The sequence below is a fragment of the Erinaceus europaeus genome, chromosome 3, assembly GCF_950295315.1.
Source record: "Erinaceus europaeus chromosome 3, mEriEur2.1, whole genome shotgun sequence".
Classification (NCBI taxonomy): domain Eukaryota; kingdom Metazoa; phylum Chordata; class Mammalia; order Eulipotyphla; family Erinaceidae; genus Erinaceus; species Erinaceus europaeus.
In genome coordinates, this window is record NC_080164.1 from 165,951,290 (window position 1) to 165,972,915 (window position 21,626).

General features: G+C 40.1%; 1 protein-coding gene across 4 annotated transcripts in view; it reads right to left on the reverse strand.

Annotated features, from left to right (window-relative positions):
- TBC1D19 (TBC1 domain family member 19) overlaps positions 1–21,626 on the reverse strand; it is a 131,934-nt gene that overhangs the window by 32,586 nt on the left and 77,722 nt on the right. For all 4 annotated transcript variants that reach the window (XM_007535045.3, XM_060188245.1, XM_060188244.1 and 1 more), the window contains 2 exons: positions 6,896–6,980; positions 4,634–4,678 (listed from right to left, as the gene is read on the reverse strand). In XM_007535045.3, coding sequence (XP_007535107.1) covers positions 4,634–4,678; positions 6,896–6,980 — 130 coding nt within the window. The remainder of the gene's footprint in view (positions 1–4,633; positions 4,679–6,895; positions 6,981–21,626) is intronic.

Genomic DNA, 21,626 nt, shown 5'->3' on the forward strand with positions numbered 1-21,626 from the left:
TCATTTCCTCACTGTCTCTACTAATATTTAGTATTTATAGTTGGAGCAGAACTCTCACATCTGATTCAGTTCAACTTCACTCCAGTTGAAAGCGAATTTTTTTACACTCTTTCATTTGGGATTACTTAGTACAGTTTATTTAATTCACTTGTTGAAAATATCATTTCCTCTGTTTATTCTAATTCCACATGTGGCCTACAGGTCAGTGAGAGTAGGGATTAGGACAATGGTTAAATTGTTTTTTGTTGTTTCTGTTATCTTTGTGAGCTAGAACCAGAATATTACTTTGTTACTCTATTTTGGTAGTTAAACTTTTCTGAAACATCAGACTATAACCAAATTTAAATATCAATCTTAAATCATGCTTCAAATATAATCTTAACTAGGTTTTCTATTTATGCCCAGAGTTTAAATTAATTTTGGATTATGAACTATTTTAAATTTATTTAATAAGTGACAAAGTATGTTGCTATCTCAATGTGACACCTGTAAGCAGGTCTGAAATGCCATATTTCTAAATTCTTCCGAAAGCCTGGGTGATGGAGACAGCACAATGGTTATGCAAAAAGACTTTCATGCCCGAGGCTCCAGCGCCTCAGGTTCAACCCCCAGCACTAAGGTAAATCAGAGTTGAGCAGTGCTCTGGTTTAAAACAAACAAACAGGGAGTTGGGAGGTAGCTCAGTGGGTTAAGCGCACATGACATGAAGCGTGAGGACCATCTTAAAGTCTGCAGGTGTCTATCTTTCTCTCCCCCTCTCTGTCTTCCCCTCCTCTCTCCATTTCTCTCTGTCCTATCCAACAATGATGACATCAATAACAACAATAATAACTACAATAATAAAAAAACAACAAGATCAGCAAAAGGGAAAATAAATAAATATAAAAAAATAAAAAACATAGCCTATATATTAAAAAGATTCAGTTTGTCTTTTGAGAAACTTTGAGACATACAATTGATTTCCCCTTCTCATATTAATTAACTACTGATTTATATGTCTACATTTTGCTAGGAGTGATTGATATGCGGACTCTCTCAAAAGCCTAGACCAAGTAGATTAGAAGCATCCAATAGCACAGCTATATACAAGATACTGGGTACTGTACAGCAAACCATAACAAAGGGACTTTTCAAAGTTAACCCAATTAACAAATAATGTGATGATAATATTAACTATCAATTGTCTTTTTGAACCCTAAGACAGCAGGAACCTCACATCTCCACTATAGAGCCCCTACTTCCCCTAGTCCTGGAACCCTCGGATAGGGCCCACTTTCCTGTATGCATCTCCCAATCCAAACCAAATAATATTGCATCCGCCGATCACAACCTAACCAAAGCAACGATTGCCACCTCAACATGCTTCACCTCAGACTGTATCCAGAGACTTCACGTGTGGAATGACAACCCTTCAACTTCATTACTCGGGTGAGACCTTTCCTTTTATAGTACACTCTAATTTCATCTCAGGTAGTTCACTTTCTAACAAAGTCCCATAATCTAGATATACACCAGTTTCTGTGAGAGAGAGCTTATGTGCACACGTATCCATAAACTACTGCAAAATATATACCTGAAAGCAGAAGTACACTAGAGTTTGCAGTGAGTACCTCCCTAACACTTCCTCTCCACTATTCCAAGCTTGGGATCCATGATTGCTCAACAAATTATTTGGCTTCATATATTAACTCTCTTTTCAATCACCAGGTTCCAGATGCCACCAGGATGCTGGCTAGGCTTCCCTGGATTGAAGACCCCACCAATGTGTCCTGGAGCTCAGCTTCCCCAGAGACACACCTTACTAGGGAAAGAGAGAGGCAGACTGGGAGTATGGACTGACCAGTCAACGCCCATGTTCAGCGGGGAAGCAATTACAGAAGCCAGACCTTCTGCAACCCTCAACAACCCTGGGTCCATGCTCCCAGAGGGCTAGAGAATGGGAAAGCTACCATGGGAGGGGGTGGGTTATGGGGATTGGGTGGTGGGAATTGTGTGGAGTTGTACCCCTCCTACCTTATGTTTTTGTTCACTAATCCTTTCTTAAATAAAAAAAAAAAAAAAAACAAAAAAAAACTAAACCTTATTTTTTGTTATAAGGACTGTCTTGTACATTGCAAGGTGAAGCTTCCAGCATTCCTGGGCTCACCCCCTAAGATAATGGTCAGGCCTCCCTCCCCACTGACTATGACTCAAGCGTCTTCTTGTTCTGGGGGTAGGGGCGGTGGTACTAACTGCTCGTGGCAGACAAGCACAGCTCGAGAGCACTGTGCCGCCTATAATAAGTAACTCATTATTTTCTCTTGTAAGAAACAAATGGCAATTGCAAACTAGGCTTGCTGATTTTCAGTCTCTGTGGGATCTATGTATTTTCCCCATAAGTCTTGTGTTTCCTTGCTTCTATTCTTGCTCCTCTATACATGCTTCTGCATTGACTTCTTCATTCAGTTTACTTGTTCTAGGTGTGACTTAGTCATCCAAATAATTAGCGTCCTTGCTCTCATGCAGCTTATGTTAGAGTGAAATTTTTATTCTATATAGTTGTTAGAATGAGGCTTTCTTCTTTCCTTCCTTCCTTCCTTTCTTTTTTCTTTTTACCAGAGCACTGCTCAGCTCTGGCTTAGGGTGGTAAAGGGGATTGAACCTGGAACCTTGGAACCTCAGACAAGAGATTCTCTTCATAACCATTATGTTATCTACCTACTTGGCCTGTCCCCTCTCAATCCCTACCCATGGAACAGGCACTGTAGGATGCACTGGCTGGGAATCGAACCTGGATCTCCCATGTGGGAGGCAAGAATTCTACCACTGAATCACCAAGGCCTCCTGGATGAGCTTTTAAAATATTAATCAAGAACTGGAAGAGAGATGCCATGGAGAGGAATGAAGTGGGGGACTCCTAAAGTTTGTCCAGCCACTAAAGCACTAACGCAGGAAGAGTTAGGATCAGTTGTTTTTTTTTTTTGTTTTTTTTTTACTGTGAAATCCAAGTATAAACTTATGGCCATCCACAAGCACTGTGGTCCTCCTATGCCTTTTGCTGCTGCTTTTCTTTTCATGTGTTTTTCCAGGCCTCTCCATATGCTTTCCTGGTCCTGTTGGGTTGCCAGGCAAGTCATGACATTTTTCTGTTTTCCTATGTAAAAAATGTCACGACTTTTCTGACAACCCCATATATATATATATGTTAATTACTCACACAAAGTCAATTTTGAGAATGAGCAGAGGATGCCCAAGAAAGCACCACTATCAGCATGCTGAGGAGCAAGTGTGAGCTTCACAAGGAGTGGTCAACAAGGAAGTGAAACACTCTCGGAGCTGGTTTTTCAAGTGCCCACTAGTCATCAGGCACTGTGCAGTCTCCAAGTCTACAGTCTCTCATTTAATCTGGACTCCATATGCCACATACAGATGGTGAATCTGTAGTTTGGGAAAGTCACGTTAACTTACCCGAGGCCACAGGGTGAGCTGGCAGGACCGGGGTCTGAACCCAGGTCTGGGGGATTACAAACACCATGCTCTTAACTCTGCTGGAGTAAAAGGACTTCTTCAGGATACAAATCAATGAATGTTATCATTGTAAGGACTGCCATGTATTGCTTTTTTTCTGTTTTTAAAAAAATATTTAAAATTTTATTTATTTATTTATTGGCTAGAGACCAAGTGAAAGGGAGAGATAGAGAAGAAGAGAGATACCTGCAACACTGCTTCATGGCTCGTGATGCTTCCCCACTGCAGATGGTGACGGGGGGGGGGGGGTAGAGCTTAAACCTGAGTCCTTTCACATGAAAATGTGTACATTCAACCAGGTGTACCATTGCCCAGTCCATATATATATATATATTTCTAAGAATTAGATCTTCAAAATTGCCTAATCATCTCAAAGGAATATATAATACCTAAGGAGGCCACCAATTATTTGAATGATGTATTTCTTCATACTTTTTTAATTTCATAGGTATGACATCTTTCAAATTTTGAGGACGACAAAGCATAACACAAAACAGTCTATTCAGTGGATTAGAGCATACACCCATAAAGGCAAAAGGAAAGTCCTGGATAGATGACCAAGTTTCCTTTCTGTAAAACTGCCCCGGATGAAAATACCCATGAATATTTTACTTTATCAGAAACATTGATGCTGATCTTAAGGAAAACCAGAAGGGGCATGCATAATTTAGTATAAGCCTACCACAGCCATGGAAAAATTCTTTACAAATTCTATAAAATTCTATACAAGTTTTATTCTGGATAATGAATTATTATCCAGTTAAAGAAAGTTCGGAAGTAGTAGTAGGTATAGGTGTGACTTAGAAAGGAAGGGGAGGCAGGATCATAGAGAATGTGGGCAAAATGTATAAATATAGATAAATATCAGACTAGTAGTCAGCCTGTATCTGTGACCTTGAAAGAACTACTATTGTTTTCTGTGGAGGGAATGGGGACACAGAACTCTGGTGGTGGGAATGGTGAAGAATTCTGCCCCTGTTATCTTGTGATTTTGTGACTCAATACTAAATCACTAATAAAGTAAAAAGAAATAAACTTCTATTTTAAAAGAAAAATGAAGAAAAAAATGAGAAAAGTCCGCAATTTTCCTGTTGCCCACTAGAGGAAGCAATAGCATTATGCTCACCATTTGGTGGATAAAAGACGGCATATTCTTCTAGTCCTAATTTTCCTGTAAGAGAAAAACCATAGAGGATTTCAGTATGATTAAATAAAATGAACAAAATTTTTGAAATTTAAATTGTTTTGTGATTGTGCTAATATTTAGTAGAATTTCAAACTACCATTGTATGATTTCATCATATTATTTTATGATTTGAAATTAATTTTTAAAGTGCCAGTCAATCTTGACATTAATAAGCACTTTAATCAACTTTAATAATAATAATAATATAAACATAAGTCCAAGGTAACTAATGAAAAAGAATTAAAGGAATAGATGCTTTCAAACTCCATAAGTACTTAAGAGAAGCACTGATTTATAATTAAAGAGTTGCTCTGCTAATTATATACAATTCAAATCTATTCATTAAAGAGCACCAAGGTTTAAAATATCTCATTACTTTATATCTTAAAGAACTCTACTGAGAAGTCAAACATCACCTATGAATACCATGGTCATAAATTCTGAGTTCCAAACAATTCACATGACCCAAGAATTAGCTAAATATCAACATGTGGATATCTCAAACATTAAGTATATTCATCATAATGAGATATCTAAAGGATTATTGAAAGACAATTTACCCTCAAAACCTTTAAGGTTCTGTTTTTTTCCCCACTTTGCACTGAATATCTTAGGTAGCTTTTATCTGGACAACTTTTCTAATGCTTTTGAGTCTACTGAACAAGTCACATGCATCCTTGCATGGGATTCACTATATGATGAGACTTTTAACTTGAAAAGAATTTTTTTTTGTTTGTTCATGTTGGGGTGGTAACAGAGAGAAGATGAAGAATAAGAAGCAGGAGCAGTTTAGGTTAGCATGAAAACAACCAAGATTGACTCTATGAGTAAGGACAAAGTACAATAACAAATATTGAGAGATAAGACAGACAGGTAGATAGACAGACAAGTAGATGGATAGATGGTAGAAGGCACCTGCTGAGTAATCGATAGTGGGTTAGGTGCCAAAGCGACATGTAGAATAAATATGACATCTGGTCCCTCAATCATGTGGCCTATGGCCACACTAAAACAGTAGGATATGTTTGCTAGTTTTAATGGTCTTGGGGCTGGAGGGCTCTTTATGATGGATTGGTATACTTGGTGGACGAAGGAATGGGAATTGTTGCAAATGTATGGATGACAGACTGAACAGAGTGTTTTGGGATACTTAGGAAAACAAAGTTTGTAAGATTAAGGCAAGATCAACTGATGGAGGGGCCTTAAAAATTGGTGAGGTTGTAGATGAGCTCTGAAGTTACTTGTACAACCAGTTTTCAGCAGATGCTGGTAAAGAAGCAAACATGCAGGGGGCCGGGCGGTGGCGCACCGGGTTAAGCACACACAGTAAGAAGCAAACATGCAAACGGAAAGTATCGGATAAGTTCAATTTAGAAGCAATGGAACTGAGACAGACCTTAAGCTGGGGGAAGCCTGACATGAGGTAATGTGGACTTCTCCTAGGGTAAAATTTGGCAATCAGAATCTGGGCAATCAGACCTTGGAGATACAGAAGAACTATTTCTCTATGGGAACAGCATACCAACTACACATAGACCTCAATTAAAAGTAAGGGGTAGGGGAGGGCCAGGTGGTGGTTTTCCTGGTTAAGTGCTCACATTACAGTGTGCAAGGGCCCAGATTCAAGCCCCTGGCCCCCACCTGCAGGGGGAAAGCTTCATGAATGGTGAAGCCAGGATGCAGGTGTCTGTCTTCCTCTCTCTCTCTCTATCTCCCTCTCCCTTCTCAATTTCATTGTCTCTAACCAATAATAAAAAATGTTTAAAAATATTTTTAAAAAAGAAGCAAGGATTGATTTAAGCTAAAATCACTTATATCAAACTTATATTAAGTTATATCAAAATTTTATGTGTGGTGGCAAAAAAAATGGGAAAAAAGCAAATGTGATGAATTCTTAGCTAACAGGGGAAATAAAAGACAACAGATATGGCAAAAATGGCAGTAAAAGAGAGAGAAAACTGTGAGGATAAAGAGAATATTTATAAATGCTGCCTCTGGGTACCACTTTCTGGTGATTTGTGGGAAATTGCTTGGGTTCTGAGCTAAGTGGAAGTGAGAGGATGGTTATTATAATCGGAGAGACATCTTTTTGAGTAATATACAACAAAAATTTTAGGACTTGTATATATGGCCATAATATGAACAGTGTAGGTTTGATTACGTAAACATTAAAATACTTCCTTTATGTTACTAAAATTTTACCTCTGATATATGATTTCGGTGGTGAAGCACTGTTGTAGGCAAAGTGACCCAACACAGAAGTATCCCGGGAAAAACAAAGTAATACCTGGGTATAACATTGGGGAGAAAACAAACAAACAAATAATCAGCACTGTTTTTGAACAAGCATTCTATTGCAATTTCCTGCTTGGGAAATAGTATCTTTTACGTTCAGTACTGTGGAAATGAGAAGACTGCCCTCTACTGGTTCACCTTGGCAAGTGCTACAGAGAATGCCAATGTGAAAGTCCAAGTTCATCCAAAGTTGTCCACCTGAGTGTTGAATGAAAGCTGAAAATGAAGTGTAGTGCCTACCAGTTGATTGTTTTAGTTACTTTCTAGTTGGAAAAGAAAAACATTTGGAGGAATTTTACTGGGAAGCATAAAGGCAGGGGCCTAGAGAAGCAAGACTCATTGAACAGTTTGGGAATTGCAGGGAACTTTGACTGAAACTCATCGCTGCAGTTCAGAGCAAGTCAGGGTGGGAAGGAAGGAAATATTTAGAACGGATCACAGCGGGCTGGCAAAGCAGCTCACACAGATGGCATCCTGCTCTGCCATGGGCACCACTCCCGTCTGAGCCTGGCTTTCCTTCACTGAAGGGAGCTTTGGAGCTGTGGTGACTTTCATTCTCTCCTCCTTCCTCCCTCCCTTACTGCCTCTGTGTAAAAAGAAAATAAAATCTCACCGTGGGAGAACAAATGGCAGCCCAGTTAATTAAAGGTTAAAAGCTGGTTTTTATTAGTGATTTACTAAAGGTTTATAAGATTACAGAGTATAGCTCCACACCACAGTTACCAAGGTTCTGTGCTCCCCTCCCAGAGACAATTAATATAGTTCTCACCAAATCTTAGAAACAATTTTTTGGCCATTTTTCAACTGCTGCTTAATTATATAATAATAATATTATTATTATTTTGCCTCCAGGGTTATCGCTGGGCTCAGTGCATGCCTGCACTATGAATCTACTGCTCCTGGAGAGCCCCCGTTTTTTTTTTTTTTTTTTTTTCCAATTTTATTGGATAGGACAGAGGGAAACTGAGAGAGACGGGGGAGATAGAGAGTGAGAGATAAAGATAGACACCTGTAGACCTGCTTCACCACTTGTAAAGTGGCAGCCCCCCCCACCTCCCACAGGAGGGGAGCCTGGGGCTTGAACCTAGATCCTTGAGCTTCGTACTATGTGCGCTTAACCGAGTGCACCACTGCCTGACCCCCAAATTATTTGTCTTTTGTATAAGATCAGAAAGGGAAACTAAAAGCAGGATCTGACTAAATTGAAAGTAAAAACCTTGTGGTGAGGGCCGGCGGGGGTAGGGGGAGTGAGGGGGTGGGATGGGACACAGTCTTTTGGTGGTGGGAATGGTGTTTATGTACACTCCTATTAAAGTGTAGTCATATAAATCACTAGTTAATTAATATGAGGGGGGGAAATTGATTGTATGTCTCGAAGTTTTTAAAACACAGATTGAGTCTTTTTAATATATAGGCTGTGTTTTTGATATGCGGACTCTCTCAAAAGCCTAGACCACATAGATCAGAAGCAACCGGTGGCACAGCTATACACAAGATACTGGGTACTATACAGCAAACCCTAACAAAAGGACTTTTCAAAGTTAACCCAATTACCAAATAATGTGATGATAACAATAACTATTCATTGTCTTCTTGAACCCTAAGACAGCAGGAACCTCACATTTCCACTATAGAGCCTCTACTTCCCCCAGTTCTGGAGCCTTAGGGTAGTGCCCACTTTCCTGCATGCCTCTCCCAATTCATATCAAATAATATTGCATCTGCCGATCGAAACCTAATCAACGCAACGATTTCCACCTCAACATGCTTCGGCTCAGACTGTGTCCAGAGACTTCAGGTGTGGAATGACAACCCTTCAGCTTCATTACTTGGGTGAGACCTTTCCTTTCATAGTATTCTCTAATTCCATCCCAGGTGGTTCACTTCCTAACAAAGTTCCAAAACCTAGATATAGACCAGGTTCCATGAGATACAGCATATGTTCATAAACTAGTGCAAATATATACCTGAAAGCAGAAGTACACTAGAGTTTGCAGTGAGCACCCCCCCGCAACACTTCCTCTCCACTATTCCAAGCTTTGGATCGATGATTGCTCAACAATTTGTTTGGCTTTGTATGTTAACTCTCTTTTCAGTCACCAGGTTCCAGATGTCATCAGGATGCTGGCCAGGCTTCCCTGGACTGCAGACCTCACCAATGCATCCTGGAGCTCCGCTTCCCCAGAGTCCCACCCTACTAGGGAAAGAGAGAGGCAGACTGGGAGTATGGACCGACCAGTCAACGTCCATGTTCAGCGGGGAAGCAATTACAGAAGCCAGACCTTCCACCTTCTGCAACCCTCAATGACCCTGGGTCCATGCTCCCAGAGGGATAGAGAATGGGAAAGCTATCGGGGAGGGGATGGGATATGGAGATTGCATGGTGGGAATTGTGTGGAGTTGTACCCCTCCTAGCCCACAGTTTTGTTAATGTCTCCTTTCTTAAATAAAAAAATAAAAAATAAATAAATAAAAAATAATTCTAACCTCTGATCGGATTATATTACAAATAGGTTCTGTCAAATAATGTTTTGACATTATTTGACAGAACCCATTTGTAATATGAAGATGCTTTAGACTTTGTATATACTCGAATCTATCCAGTAATTTCTTCCATTCTTTGAGAGCCCTAAGCCACTATATATATATACCAACATATATGCATATATATAGACATAGACACATATGTATGCACCATGGATCAGAACTAGGGTCTCATATATGTAAAGTATACATTCTACCACAAACTCCCCACATTTAAAATACTATATATATATAGTATTTTATTATTATATAATTATTCACATATATTATGAAAATGAAAGACATTAGTGTTCAACAAATATTTCCAGTTCTGGGGGCTGGTGAGAGATGATTGTGGTTATGCAGAAAGACTTTCATGCTCGAGGTACCCAAAGTGCTGGGTTCAGTTCCCAGCAGCACCATAAACCAGAGCTGAATAGTACTCTGGTTTTAAATAAAATGGTCAAATATCTCCACTTCTTTCCCTTTGGGATTAAATAAATGCCAACTTTTGTTTTCTAGTGTTAGATGTGGATACGCGATTTGCACTTAACAAAAAGTTGAAAGCTTCCAAGCGTTGGGGAGACAACATAATGGTCACGCAAAAGAATCTCATGCCTGAGGCTCTGAGGTCCCAGGTCCCACTGTAAACCAGAGCTAAACAGTACTCTGGTCTCTCTTTCTCTCTGGTCTCTCTTTCTCTCTGGTCTCTCTTTCTCTCTGGTCTCTCTTTCTCTCCGGTCTTTCTCTCTGGTCTCTCTTTCTCTCTGGTCTCTCTTTCTCTCTGTATAGCTCCTGAAAATAAATAAAAAAATTAAAAAGAAAGTTTCTAGATAGAAGCTTTGAGAGCCAGCACATTCAATCAAGTTGTTTCTCTCTACAGGGAAAGCATCAATCTGTCCCAGTACCCAGGCTGGTGAAGTGACTATTATCTAAGACTGACTGATAAGACAGAGTGGGTCCCAGTCCTACCTAGGAGAGACAAGACCAGGAGCAAGAAATAACCTTTTCTGTGTTAAGTCACAGAAAAACTGAATTTTTGTGTCAACCAGTATAGTCTAGCTACCCTGACTAAAACAGGACATCCAAACCATTATTTGGATGGACTCATTTTGTGGTAAAATCATGAAGTCATTTGGACTTTACTTCGAACCTAGTCTGCTGGAGTTCAAATTCCAGCCCGATCAGTTACTTGCTGTGTGACACTGGGACAGTTATTAGACTTCTTGATATGCCAGTTTCCTCATGTGGACTCTATGTCTAGTCTACTGGGGATTAATTAACATATGCAAAGTATTTCAAACAGTACCTACCACATGGCATTATTAAAATGTTAACTGTGTAGCCTGGGACTACAGAGGTATCAGGTTTTGAGTTTGATCCCTGGCACTGTATATGCTGGTGTGCTGCTCTGGTTTCTCCCTCTTCCTCTCATGTATAAAATTTAAAAAAAATAAATACATCTTTAAAATGTATTTTAAAGATGTATCATGACTAGTATTAACTGCAATCATGACTAGTATTAACTATGTTTGACTTCATGCTATATTCTGGGAGAGATGCATATATATACAATTCTGTTTGTTTTTACAGAGCTGATCCTCATTACTCTGGGCTGCTATTTTTTCAGAGACAGAGGGAGAGACAAAGAGAAGGAGAGACACGATAGTAGCAGACTTCCTCTGTGCCGCAGCATCACTCATGTTGGGCTTGGGTCAGACCTGGGCCGTGTATGGGACAGCCGCCCAGGGAACAATCTCTCTGGCCCCTAACCCCTAACACAGTTAATGGGGTTTTTGTTTTGTTTTGTTTAAATGTATGTGCCTCAAGACTGTCACATTAATTCAACTTGAAATCTTGTTTATTTCCATTTCCAGAACATCCCCGGGCATTTTCTTAATAATGCCTTTCTAAATTCTCTAGTCTACCTGACCCTATAAAACGTGAGACTGGTTGGCACTAGTTTAGCCCGCTGCTACACGTCTTGATTATTTCTGTCCCCCTGTGCTCCAGCCTCAGATTTATTTCTTTCTTTCCTTCTCCCATCCTTTTTTTTAAAAAACTTTTTGCCTTTCAACAGCAGAGACAGAGAGGGAGAGAGGAGAGACACGACAGCATTGATCTACAGCTGTCAAGTGTCCCCTGTGCATGTCGTTCCTGTGTGGTGCTGGGGGTTCAAATACAGGTCCTTGAACCTGCTGAAGTATGTGCTCTCCTGGGGGAGCTGTTTCAGAATCCAGACGGGCTTCTTTCCTAAAGCAGATCGCCACCTCTTTCCTTCTGTTTCCACCATGCACCAGGCACTGCGCTAGGTCCACAGTGCATGAGATACAACAAACAAATCCCCCTTTCGAAGCTTAGTCATGATGGAGGGTAGTGAAATAGCAACATAATAGGAGGTAACTACCTTATGTAACATATTAGCGGGTAAGAGCTATGGGAAGAAAGCAAAGGGGAAATGGGAAATGGCAGCTGCAATTTTCAAAAGGCTGGTAGGGCCAAATGTCACTGAAAAAGTAACACCTGATCAAAGATTTGAACAAAGCCATTAAAATTAAAATAGGGCTATCTGAGGAAAGAGTATTATTCCATGCAGAGGGGCTGACAATTGCAAAAGTGCTGAGAGAGGAGTGTGTCTGATGTGCTGAAAGGGGAGTAATTATATTAGTGTGATCACAGCAGATGGGTGGGATGAGACATGTCAGAGAGATATGGGAAGGAAAACTCATGCAAGGCCTTGCAGGATATTGTAAGGAAACTGAATTTGGGCGGGGAGTGGGGGGTGGTGGTGAACAAAATGGAAAGTCCTTGCAAGATTTTCAGCAGAGAACTGGCATGATCCAACATTTTAAGAGAATTACTTCTTTTATTGTGAAAAATCTGGCCAGGGGATAAAGAGCGTGTGTGTGTGTGGGGGGGGGGCAGAAGCAGCGAGAGCCTTGGTAATGACTAGAACTAAGAAGGTAATGGGTGTTGTCACCCTGCTTTCAGGAAAAGCAGGACTTCTTCCAGTTGCTGCTCATGCTGAATAGATAGCCCTCAGTTACCCTTTGCTGTCAGTGCCTTTACGGAAAGCCTCTATTGCAGAGAGCAGTTTTGCTAAAGATCATGCTCCTTTTCTGTGGTGTTTTGCATCCAGTGACAATTACAGCACAGGGAACCAGTCTGAACAGCTTGTCCTATTTATTTCATCTTCAGGACTCTGGCGAGGTTCCATTAAAGCTGGACTGTAGCTAGACTTCTCCTGCTCGATCCTGGTTCATTCACTGTCCTTCTGTAATTTTTGACCCTAGGAGCATTTCCTAACACACCTTTGCCATGCTCATCTCCATGTTTGCTTCCCTGGGGACCCATCCTAAAATGTAGTGGAAGTGGGGAAAAGTGGTAGAAGTCTGTATAATGCAGAGGCAAAACCAACAGAATTTATTAACAGATTAAGTGGGTGTGAAAGCTAGGAATCAAGTGCAGTGCCAAGTAGAATTTCTGATCTGAATAGGTGGGAAGGTGGAGTTACCAACAGCTGAGACAGAGAAGAGTAAGTGGGACCAGAGGTTCAGTTTCCAATATGCTAAGTCTGAGGTATCTGTAAAATATCTGTGTAGGGTTTGAATAGGTGGTTTGAGATACCTTATGAACTTGAAAGTTGTCAATAGATTAAACCAAAACTCACAAGACAGATGCTCCTGGAGAAATTACAACTATACTGAGATTCCACTTCACACATGTGAAATAGCCTACATCAATAAAACAGGAAATGACAGGTGTTAGTGGGGAGAAAAATGAACTCAGGTACATAGTGGGTGGGAATGCAAAGTGGGTCAGCCCCTATGGAAAATGGTACGCAAGTCCTTAAATAAAAGTGGAAAGAATTCACCATCCAGCAATACCACTCTTAAGCATATAGCCAGAGGACATGAAACCACAAACTGAAAGGAACATATGCACCGCTATATTCATAGCTGCACTGTGAACGTCAAGAAGTGGAAGCCAACCTATATGCTCGTCAACAGATGACTGGATAAAGAAGTTATGGGATATGTGTATCTATACAGATATATCTACCAATGAAATGGTACTCTGCAATCAGATGATACTGTCATTGACCTTCAGGACAAAAGTGGATGGAATTCGGTATGATTATGCTTAGTAAACAAGAAGGTGAAGCCTACTACTCAAGATTTTGTTAGTGTGTAAAATACAGATGATAGAGTCAGCTCACTTAGGTAGCACACTGCTTTGTCATCTGTGCATACCAGGTTCAAGCCCAGCCCTCACTGCTTAGAAGGAAGCTGCAGTGATCTGGTCTGTTTCTTTCACATTCTCTCTCTCTCTCTCTCCTTATATTTTTTCTTGTAAACCATTACTAAACCAGTAGAAAAAGCTAGATAAAATTAAATGTATTGGGAGTCGGGTGGTAGCGCAGCAGGTTAAGCGCACATGGCGCAAAGCACAAGGACCGGCATAAAGATCCTGGTTCAAGCCACCGGCTCCCCACCTGCAGGGGAGTCGCTTCACAGGCAGTGAAGCAAGTGTGCAGGTGTCTATCTTTCTCTCCTGCCTTTCTGTCTTCCCCTCCTCTCTAGATTTCTCTCTGTGCTATCTAACAACGACGACATCAACAACAACAATAACTACAACAATAATGAAGAACAAGGGCAACAAAAAGGGAAAATAAATAAATATTTTTAAAAAATTTTAAAAATAATAAATGTATTGAGTTCAGCTAAGAAGGGGGAAGTCAGGTTTCTATGTACGCATTTCCAGTAAACTACCTAGTAAGGTCTCAGAGCTTTAAAAGGGACCTGACTTTCTAACTTGCTAATAATCCTCCTACGATTCCCCTTCTTACTCTAAATGACTATACATGCTCTTACTTAGTTATTATTTGTAGTATCATATTCTTTTCCAAAAAAGAACTCTTAAAGTTGTATAGGTTTTAGGTTCCCAACATGTTGGATTTGTTTCTGGTGCCCAGTAAAGAGAAAAATGTGAAAATAATGACAAACTATACACTTAAAAAATAGAAAATACAGTAAATTGTATGTTTTTATATTACAATTTAACTATGTTATTAAATGTAGAGCCAAATATGTTTAAGGCATCACTGGCATAATTAAAACATGTACACAATCAGATATAATAAACATAAAACATGTTCATTTCAGGTATACATAATGACTTGTTCATACTGTGAAATGATCATAATTGTATTATTTTAATTTTCAGATCTGTAAATTTGATGAATTTTTGCCAATATTTTAATAAAATCTTCATACTTTAAAAGTTCTACATCAGGGCACCAAAGTAAAAACCCTGGGTTGAGGGTGAGGATGGATATTCGGCTTCACGGGGCAGAGGGGTGGGGGAGGATGGGATGGGACACAGTCTTTTGGTGGTGGGAATGGTGTTTGTGTACACTCCTATTAATTTGTAGTCATATAAATCACTACTTAATTAATATGAGAGGAGAAAAATTGATTGAATGTCTCAAACCTTTTAATGCACAGACCATCGGCTGAGTCTTTGACATGTTGACTCTCTTAAAAGCTTAGACCAGGGAGAACAGAAGCAACTGGTGGCACAGCTATATACAAATAATGCTGAAGGACATAAATTATGGTGATGTTGTGCATGATACAGCAAATCCTAACAAACGGATTTTTCAAAGTTAATCCAATTGCCAAATAATGTGATCATAGCAATAACTACCTATTGTCTTCTTAGTAGGAACCTCCCGCTTCCTCAGTAGAGTCTGTATTTCCCCCCAGTCCTAGAACCTCTAGGGTGAGGCTCACTTTCCTGCATGCGTCTCTCAATTCATACCAAATAATATTGTATCCGCTGATGCCAACCTAATCAATGCAATGAGTACCAACTCAGCATGCTTCACTTCAGACTGTCCAGAGACATCAGGCATGGAATGTCAACACTTCAGCCTCACTATTCAGGTGAGACCTTTCCTTTCATAGGATTCTCTAATTCCATTCCAGATGGTTCACTTCCTAACGAAGTCCCCAAACCTAGTTATAGACCAGGTCCCATGAGACAGAGCATATGTTCACATGTATCCATAAATTAGGGCAAAATATATACCTGAAAGCAGAAGTACACAGTAGTCTACAGTGATTCAGTATAAAGTTCCTAGTGAAATAGTGTCTACTTAGACTTAGATACCCTACTCACCTACATCCTATTACACTTCCCTCACTCACTCCAAATCTAACCTTATCAAAGCAAGAACTGCAAAAGATGAATAAGGCAAGAGACTCTAGCATCCTTTAACAATGACTTTTTAGTCACTATCAGGCCACCCCATCAGCTGGGGCCCTATTCAGGGAGTCCTGAAATTCCCAAACAGACATGATGGGCCTAGACCTTGAATAAATCCCTCTCCCCATGTCAGGAACAACACAACAGACCCCTTTGTGGGCCCCCATACTTGCCCTCAACTTGGATCAACAAAGATAGAGAATGTTCCATCCTCTGAAGGGAGGCTGGTCAACATACTCTATGCTCCACCAGAGGAAGATGGGTCCTGAAATTGGGGCAGCTTGGAACATTCTTACTCAAGACCACAGAATGTGAGCTCAGTTCTACAGGGATGCAGAGGTCGCATAGGCTTTTAAGCTGAATATGGACCCCAGATCAGATCAAATTGATGGGGTTTACAGTCAACAATATTTATATACTGTTCCCATATTTGGGAGCTACTCTCTTTCCTGATCCAGCTTTCTGGTCCTTTTTCCAGCCATGACATCATCTCCCCAGACAATAACTAGAATCCACCTGCATATCAGATTTCAGGCTCAGGGTTAAAAAAAAAACAAAAAAACTAGTATAGCCACAGGCCCTTTGGAATAGAATTAAAATAGGCCTACTAGCTATGTACAAAATGAAAGACCCTCCCCCCCAACTCTTCATCTGTACTATTCCAGCCTTTAGGTTCATGGTTAGTCAACAATTTGTTTGGCTTTATACGTTAACTCTCTTTTTATTATTATTACTATTTTTAGATAGGACAGAGAGAAATGGAGAGAGGAGGAGAGAAAGACAGATACCTGCAGACATGCTTCACCACCTTTGAAGCGACTCCCCTGCAGGTGGGGAGCTGGGAGCTCAAACCAGGATCCTCAAGCAGGTCCTTGTACTTTGCACCATGTGCTTTTCACCCACTGCCTACCACCCGACTCCTGTTAACTCTTTTCAGCCACCAGGTTCCAGATGCTAGCATGATGCCAACAGGACTTCCCTGGACAGACAACCCCACACCAATGTGTCCTGGAGCTCCGATTCCCCAGAAGCCCACCCCACTAGGGAAAGAGAGAAGCAGGCTAGGAGTATGGATCGATCTGTCAATGCCCATGTTCAGAGGGGAAGCAATTATAGAAGCCAGACCTTCCACCTTCTGCATCCCACAATGATCTTGGGTCCATGCTCCCAGAGGGATAAAGAATAGGAAAGCTATCGTGGGGTGGGATGGGATCGGATACGGAGTTCTGGTGGTGGAAACTGTGTGGAGTTGTACCCCTCTTATCCTACGGTTTTTGTCAGTGTTTCCTTTATATAAATAAAATTTTAAAAAGAAGCTCTACATTGATAAAATGTACTGGTCACTGAACCAGGAAATCTCTTACTTACCATGGTAAACAGAATGGCCTCCCAATGACATTTACATCCCAACCCCCAGAATTTGCAGGCATGCTATCTTACACAACAAAAGGAACTTGCAGTGTGATTAAATTGAAGCGCTTCAGATGACATTATTTATCTTAGGGTATCTCACCAGGCTTAATGTAATCAAATGGAATACCATAAATTAAAGAGAAAGGAAGCAATATCAGAATCAGAGAGACTGGAAGATGCTCTTGAAAAAGCCACAAGGCAAGGAATGCAGGTATACTCTAAAAGCTGGAAAAGGCAAGGAAAGGAATTTTCCACTGGTATTTCCCAACTAGCCTTGACAACATCTTGATTTTAGCCCAGTGAAAGCCATCTCAGACTTCTGATCTTCAGAATTGTGAACTTATAATCTCTCTCTATATGTGTGTGTGAGATTTATTTAGTGAAAAAGAGATATAAAGCAAAAATACACAGAGAGAGAGAGACAGAGACAGAGAGAGAGACACCAAGCACTGCTTAGCTCTGGCTTGTGGAGGTGTTGGAGATCGAATCTGGGACCTCAAAGCACCAGGCATGAAAATCTTTTGCATAACCATTATGCTATCTCCCCAACCCCCCCTCTCTATTTTTAAGTCGAAATATGTGATAATTTCTTACAACAGCAATAATAACCCAATGCAACGGTTACAACTAATAAAGCAGTATAACTACTACGAACAAGCTAAGACAAAGGAAAACAATGCAAAAGGAAAGTATACTAAAAAAAATGTCCTTCTGCCATTACCTAGATGGAAAACAATTTCTAAAGACATGTTTGTATTAACTTTCTCTTTGTAAGAGATAGGAGCACGGCCATGTCAGGAGGAAGTCCTGTGCTTAAGTAAATGCCCTGGAGTTCCTGCTGTCCTAGAGAGGACAAGATGTCTGAGACTGCTCTAGAGAGATGTTGGTGACTGTAATGTGATAAGGCCTACATGATAAGGTAGTATGGCAGACATTATGTGCTATACGCACTGCTGGAATCAAGCAAAGAGCTGGCAGATCCTATTCTCATCTGAGTTGTTTAACCATTTAAGATTTCGATGTTGGGTCTGTAAGGAAGTGACAGTTCAATAGGAAGACTTCTAGAGAGTGCTGTGATTATATGAAAATAGCAACTTTAATCAAATTAGCTAGAAAGTAAAACTTTGATTACTTACTGATTATTTCGTTCATCTGCAAAATAAGAATGAAGCTACTTTCTAGGCTGCTGTGAGAATTAATTACAAAGTACATGAAGTGACTAAGTACAGAACCTGGCACCTTGCAAACACTAATAAACCATAAATAAATGATAAAAATAGTGTCAATAAGCTCACTTGCAATTAGAGAATACTAGCGGAAAAAATCGACTGAAAAACAAAGACTTGTCTCACATTTAGTTTATTACTTAGGCACTTTGTCTTCCCATCACAAATTATGGAGAAATAAATAGATTATCTTTTCCTAAATTTATTTATTTTTACTATGAGAGGAAATTATTGAGGAAAGAGAGGGGACCAGAAAACTGCTTGGCTCTTGCAGAAGATGGAGTGAGGATAGAACTTGGAGCATGTGAATTAGTGCTCTAACAGGCAGAGCTGTAGCTCTAGACAAGGAAAATGTACTTAAAAAATCCAGTTCACTGCAGAGCTGGGCGGTAGCATAACAGGTTAAGTGCACATGGTGCAAAGCGCAAGGACTGGCTTAAGGTTCAAGCCCCTGGCTCCCCACCTGCAAGGGTGGGTGGTGGGTTGCTTCACAGGTGGTGAAGCAGGTCAGGTCTGCAGGTTTCATCTTTCTCTCCCCTCTCTGTCTTCCCCTTTTTTCTTGATTTATCTGTCCTATCCTATACAACAACAGCAAGAACAACAACAATAATAACAACAATAAACAACAAGGGCAACAAAAAGGAAAAAAAATGGCCTTTAGGAGCAGTGGATTCATGGTGCAGGTACTGAGCTCCAGCGAATAACCCTGGAGGAAAAAAAAAGAAATTCAATTCACATTACTGGGGGAAAAAATGATTTGTAAGATAGTTGTTGTCATCGCATAAGTATAGTTTCTTTTTTCTTTTTTTTGAGCTAGAAGCAGAAAGGAATACTATTAACTTATTTGTATGTCAATATTTTCCAATTAATTCCCTATGTAGAATACATTTAAAACCGTGAAAATTCTAGACTTAACCAACTTATAGGTAATATATTTCTTTAGACTTCTTTCTTAGAACACTGACCTCTGTAAATTATTCACTGTACAACAACTGATTCTTTTTTTTTTTTGAAAGCTTGAAACAACTAATGGTTTTCCCTCCACAGCTGTTAATTAGTGTCATTTCCAAGAAGAGGAAAAAAATTGTTCTGTTGTAAAAATTGCTCTCAATTCTGAGATTACTTTATGCTCTTACACTGTAAGCATGACTACTTTAACCAAGATAAATACAATTTATTTATTTATTTATTTATCTTTAGTTATTTGATAGAGACAGCCAGAAATTGAGAGGAATGGAGATAGAGAGGGAGAGAGACAGAGACAACTGCAGCACTGCTTCACCACTCTTGAAGCTTTCCCCCTACAGGTGGGATCTGGGGGCTTGAACCTTGAGCACTGTAATATGTGTGCTCAACCAGGTGTGCCACCCTTCAGCCCCTAAATTTATTAAAGCTTAACTAGTATTTTTCTTTTGGAAATGTACCTTACGTTAAACACTAAGTGGTTTTTTTTTTTTTTTTTTTTTTTTGCCTCCAGGGTTATTGGCTGGGGTTCAGTGCCTGCTCTATGAATCCACTGCTCCTAGAAGCTATTTTTCCCCCCTTTGGTTGCCATTGTTGTTTATTATTATTGTTGTCGTTGTTGTTGGATAGAACATGGAGAGAGGAGGGGAAGACAGAGAGAGGGAGAGAAAGATAGACACCCGCAGACTTGCTTCGCTACCTGTGAAGCCCCTGCAGGTGGGGAGCCGGGGCCTCGAACTGGGATCCTTACTCCAGTCCTTGCGTTTTGCACCATGTGCACTTAACCTGCTGTGCTACTGCCTGGCCCCTGATATTTTTTCTTTCATCTGTTAGAATGAACAGTAGAGTATTGCCAAAATATGGGACAAGTTCCTTGAATGGATAGCGATGAATAGCTATTTTTTCCCCCAAAGCAAGAAATTTATAGACTTGTTTTTACTCATGATAGATGGTTTTAACTCACTTTTAACCTGTGGCAACTATCAGTTTTGATGGGACCAAAAAATGTGACTTCCTATTTGGTTTTGTGTGTTAAATAAATAACAACCAAAGAGAAGAGAAAAAACCCAACAAGTATACTCACCTGGATCACTAATGCGAGATGAGTTTTAGCACCCAGACATAAGGACTGATTTTATTATAAATAAAAGCAAAGTCATTTTATCCATAATGACAGGAAGGTAAAGGAGAGAACACAGGCAGAGAGGTACAATCTGAATATATGTGGTTATGGGAGTAAGTGAGTTTCCCAGAACTTCATGTTTTCCTTTTTCAGAACCAAGTCTCAGAGTCATCAACTGACAGAGAAGAGATGGAAGTCTGAAAGGGAGATATGGGGGTGGGGTGGGGGCGGTAGGACACACAGCACCAAGCGCAAGAACCCACGCAAGGATCCTGGTTTGAGCCCCAGCTCCTCATTTGTAGGAGGAGAATGCTTCACAAGTAGTGAAGCAGGCCTGCAAGAGTCTTTATGTCCCCCTTATCTCTTAATTTCGCTCTGTCCTGTCAAAAGAGAGAGAGAGAGAGAGAGAGAGAAAAGAAAAGAAAAAATGGCTTCCAGGAGCACTGGATTTGTAGTGCCAGTACAGAGCCCCAGCGATAACCTTGGAGGCAAAATAAGGAAAAGAAAGGGAAAGAATTTGGATGAACAACTCCATGAGGGAGAGGAAGTAGAACTGAAGGGCAGAACTAAGAAGTCATGAGACCAGTCAGTTGATCAGCAATGTACAGTGAAACTCGTCATAAAAGTTGCATGTTTTCTCCATCCATGTTCAAAACTGCACAGAGCTAGTGGAGAATTATCCTCCTAAGTTAAGACTTGTTTAGTCTCCTGAGTCTTAGTTTAACCAAGTGGGAGAAGGGCAAAGGAGGGGAAAGTCATTCAAGAGGAAGTGAACATAATGAAAGATCATGGTTTTGACATTTTTTCCCACACATATTCTCTTCTTTCTATTCACAGACACTGCCCTGCATCTTAGCTTTTCACTAACATGTTAAGTTGAACTCCCCTCACCTACCACAGAAAACCTGTGGTTCAGGTTTACTCTTGTCTTGCTCCCATTCTCCTATCAATTTCTTGCCTCTGAGAACCAGACATTTCTTATAACATTTCTATTCCAAAGTTAAAACCAAATTGTACTATGTCTGAATTTATGTCCCCTTCAATTGCTTTGATGAAAAAATACATAGATATCAATGAGAGCATTTATCAAAATTATATTACAATTACAGTTTTGTTTTCC